The sequence below is a fragment of the Mandrillus leucophaeus genome, unplaced genomic scaffold, assembly GCF_000951045.1.
Source record: "Mandrillus leucophaeus isolate KB7577 unplaced genomic scaffold, Mleu.le_1.0 Scaffold8, whole genome shotgun sequence".
NCBI lineage: Eukaryota > Metazoa > Chordata > Mammalia > Primates > Cercopithecidae > Mandrillus > Mandrillus leucophaeus.
This window is the reverse complement of record NW_012108696.1, coordinates 3,974,301-3,978,726: the sequence shown is the minus strand read 5'-3', so window position 1 is coordinate 3,978,726 and position 4,426 is coordinate 3,974,301. Positions and strand designations below refer to the sequence as shown.

General features: G+C 53.3%; 1 protein-coding gene across 1 annotated transcript in view; it reads left to right on the top strand.

Moving 5' to 3' along the window:
• RFX2 (regulatory factor X, 2 (influences HLA class II expression)) overlaps positions 1 to 4,426 on the top strand; it is a 74,624-nt gene that overhangs the window by 39,139 nt on the left and 31,059 nt on the right. The window contains exon 6 of the mRNA XM_011967479.1: positions 3,620 to 3,801. Within this exon, the coding sequence (XP_011822869.1) occupies positions 3,620 to 3,801 (182 nt within the window). The remainder of the gene's footprint in view (positions 1 to 3,619; positions 3,802 to 4,426) is intronic.

Here is a 4,426-nt window from a genome sequence, read left to right as displayed (position 1 = left end):
GGGAACAAGTGAATGTGCACACCTGGCTCCATCTCCACGCTCAGGAAGAGCACGCTCCGGGGAACAGGTGAATGTGCACACCTGGCTCCATCTCCACGCTCAGGAGGAGCACGCTCCGGGGAACAGGTGAATGTGCACACCTGGCTCCATCTCCACGCTCAGGAGGAGCACGCTCCAGGGAACAGGTGACAAGCACACATGACAAATCCGGACAGTGAAGGCACTGTGAAGAAAAGCTTCAGGGCCCACACTGCGGCTCCCGACTGTCATCCCAACACTTCGGGAAGCTGAGGCAGGGGGATTACTTGAGCCTGGGAGTTGGAGGCTGCAGTGAGCTATGATTGCACCACTGCGCTCCAGCCTGGGGTGACAGGGCAAGACCCTGTCTCTAAAAATGTATATATATCCCTGTCTCTTAAAAAAAAAAGTATATACATATATATACTCATACGCTAACTTCAACACCAAGGTTGTGGTTCATAGTATTCATAGCATTAAATACGAGGAAGACTCTTAAGGGTCCAAGCACTCTGCCAGACCCGGACTTTGGAGGAGAAAAAGGGAAAAAAGTAACACAGCCTCCATTGTATCGGAAAAAGTCCAGTCCAGAAAGCTGGAAGATGAAGGGTGTGAATGACTCGATGGAGAGTGAAAACTCTGATGTCCTTTTCCCAAAGAGGCAAGTGAGAAAGAGATGAAGTCTCCACTCCGGGGCCCTTCTCAGGGTCCTTTGTTTTAACTCTCCCTTATTCAGAGGACAAGAGGGCAGGGGTCCCTCCCTGTGGTGATGGGCACAGCCAAGCACATGGCACCCAACGCCGGACAGATGAAATTGGCAACTGCTAATCCATCACCTGCACTCATGGCCAGGGGCGGACACTGCACTTCACACAGGGCCCTGCAGGCGGCAGGAGGCAGACTTTGTGGTAGCAAGAGGGCGAGGGGCCCCTGGTGCCGCGGAGGAGGTGATGGGCTACTTGAGTGATTCAGGGGCTGCCAGGAAACCGGAATCCAAGCTCAGGGATTGCGGCAGGAACCACTCCTGTGCCCTTGGTAAGGAGGGATGTTTGGCCACAGGACTTACCTGCAGGAGCAGAGCTGGAGGGGAGCTTGTGGTCAGGAGGTCTGAAGCCCTCCTGGCTCGCCCCAGAGGCAGCACGTGAGGTTGGACCCCCAGTTCAAGACTGAGGCTTTGCTCCTCTTCATCCTCAACACCCGCACGGGCAGTGCCCCTGCCAGGTGACTCTTCCCACCCCTCTGGAGGTTTTGTCCTCAGCTCTTTGGTTCCAGGGTAACACATCTGGTCCCAATCTCTACCCTGAACTCCAGCTGCCCTCCCCATTTCTAAAACGGACTCAGCCCCACAGCGCACCTGCGATTCGGCTTACAAGACCGCCGCGCTCAGGCCCCACACACCCCTTCCCCTCAACCTTTGACCTGCTCATAATCCTGTGAAACATTCCAGAACCCAGGGCAGGTCCTCACTCCACTGTGACCCTGGGTCAGCCCCCGTTAGGGCTGGAGGGGCCAGGACACGCTGGATCAGGTGGGTCTTAGATGAGATAAGAAGGGTCCCGAGGTGCTGGTCGTTGGTGCAGGGCTGGTCAAAACCACCCCATAGCACTATTTCATAAAAAGGAGATGAAGCCCGGGTGCAGTGGCTCACACCTGTAATCCCAGCACTTTGGGAGGCCAAGACAGGTGGACCATCTGAGGTCAGGAATTTGAGGCCAACATGGCAAAATCCCATCTCTACTAAAAATACAGAAAACATAAGCCAGACGTGGTGGCTCATGTCTATAATGCCAGCTACTCGGGAGGCTGAGGCAGAAGAATCGCTTGAAGCTGGGAGGTGGAGGTTGCAGTGAGCCAAGATTGCGCCAGTGCACTCCAACCTGGGTGACAGAGTGAGATTCCATCTCAATAAATAAATAAATAATAAAAAGGAGATGCACACTTACTTCCTCCCCAGCTTGCAATGCGCAGTGTGGGGGAGCGGGGGCAAACAGATGGCAAACGTGACGGTGTGGGGGAGGGTGCTGTGGTGAGTGGACAGATATTTCCCAGGGGACAGGCCTGCTTTGTGTCTTGTGGGGTGTGTGGGGCACAGGGACAAGGGCTTCCCAGGCCAAGGGCTGTGCAGGAACCCAACATGCCCGGTGCGGGAGGGCTGAGGACCCAGCACTGCCCACTCGGAAGGGCCCAGGCAACAGGAGCCCTGCAAAACTCTGGAAGCAGGACTCAGCCTAGACAAAGCCGCCGATAGCCTCGCACAAAGTGGACCAGGTGGGGACAGCCGGTTTCCCCCCACGCTCTTGACGTGGGATCTGGACTCGGGCCTTGCTTCTGTGCGTGGAATTCCTGTCTTTCTCCCAATCGCAGGCATCAGTGAAGCCTTTTGTATTTACATAGCAAACCTCTCTGGATCAGGGGACAGATGATAACAGAGGGAGAGGTGGAAACCAGAATTAAGCCGCAGCCTTTAAGGCACTTGGCTCAGGGCATCAGTTGGTGGGTGGGACACCTTTGCGTCGATGCCCAGTGTGGGGACTGAGCTCTTCCTGTGGACAGTTCTTGCCCTTCTAACTGGATGTTAACCTCTCGAGGCATAGTCCTTGGCTCTAGATTCATTTAGCCCATCTTTTTGTTTTGTTTTTTGAAAGAGACAAAGTCTTGCTCTGTCGCCCAGGCTGGAGTAGAGTGGCGCGACCCTAGCTCACTGCAGCATCGACGTCCTGGGCTCAAGCAATCCTCCCACCTCCGCCTCCCAAGTAGCTGTGTCCTGCCTTTTGACTCGGACACAAAACCGTGCATATAAGCATTTGTGTATTTTATTGAATTTCCATTTGTACCTCCCTCAGTGAGGGATCTCAGTACATGTTAGCTCACTGCTTACTACAGAACACGGGGCTGTGCGGTCCCCCAAGTCGTCTTCAATCTTCCTGTTTAGCATCAGAATTTCCTCCATTCCTGTATGCTGAGGAGCTATTGGGTGTTTAAACCCTGTGTGGTGGTGTGTGGGCATTTAAGTGACTGAAGACAGAACCTAGTAGTTCTTGATCACACCCAGAGTTTTACAAATTAAGTCCGGGAAACGGAAAACCAGGCTAAACATGGGAGAATGAATAAATGAGAGAAAATGAGCTATTCATTAATCTGCTTAGAGAATTCAAATCAGCGACCACAAAGATGGATTTCTGGCCGGGCGCGGTGGCTCACGCCTGTAATCCCAGCACCTTGGGAGCCTGAGACAGGCCGATCACCTGAGGTCAGGAGTTTGAGACCAGCCTGGGCAACATAGTGAAACCCCATCTCTACTAAAAATAACAAAAATTAGCCAGGCGTGCTGTTGGGTGCCTGTAATCCCAGCTACTTGGGAGGTTGAGGCAGGAAAATTGCTTGAACCCAGCAGACAGAGGCTGCAGTGAGCCAAGACTGCGCCACTGCACTCCAGCCTGGGTGACAGAGCAAGACTCTGCCTCAAAAAGAAAGAAAAGGTGGATTTCCTCATCCTGTTTGGTAATACAGGGAACGCAAGTAATTCTCTTAACGAGCCCACGTTGGCATGTTAGCGTTCCTCAGGCTCCTGACAAACGCAGGCGTGTCTTTCTTGTCGCAGCTCCAGTGGCTGTTGGATAATTATGAAACTGCGGAAGGGGTGAGTCTCCCCAGAAGTTCTCTTTACAACCACTACCTTCGGCACTGCCAGGAGCACAAGCTGGACCCGGTGAACGCCGCCTCCTTCGGGAAACTGATCCGTTCTGTGTTTATGGGGCTGAGGACACGGCGGCTGGGCACCAGGTGGGTAGACGACCCCCAGCCCACCTCTCCTTCCTCTTCCTTTCCCAAGAAATGGAGCTTTCGGGAAAATGCTAGGCTTCCGCCTCCTGTCCAGGTGGCCTGATTTGCAGCCACCTCTGGAGTGCTTGCGGTTACTTTCAATTGGCGGCAGCCTTGGCTGTGGCTGGGCGTAGCCCGCGGCGTTGGCTTTAGAAGCCGGTGATGGGACATGGAGGTCACTCTGGTTTTCTCTCTCCTTTTGAAATTTCCCAAACAATACATTTGTTTGTTTGTTTAGAGCAGCCTCTGGGCCAGGTGTGGTGGTGCACGCCTGAAATCCCAACAGTTTGGGAGGCCGAGGCAAGAGGATCACTTGAGACTAGGAGTTCAAGACCAGCCTGGGCAACATAGTAAGACCTCATCTCTACAAAAAAATTAAAAATTAGCCAGGCATAGTGGTGCACACCTATTTGCACACCTGTAATTTCACTTATTTGGGAAGCTGAGAGGGGAGAAGCACTTGAGCCCAGGAGGTTGAGGCTGCCGTGAGCCACAATTGCACCATTGCACTCCAACCTGGGCAAAAGAGCAAGACCCTGTGTCAAACAAACAGACAGACAAATAAAATGTAGCCTCTGGTTTATCC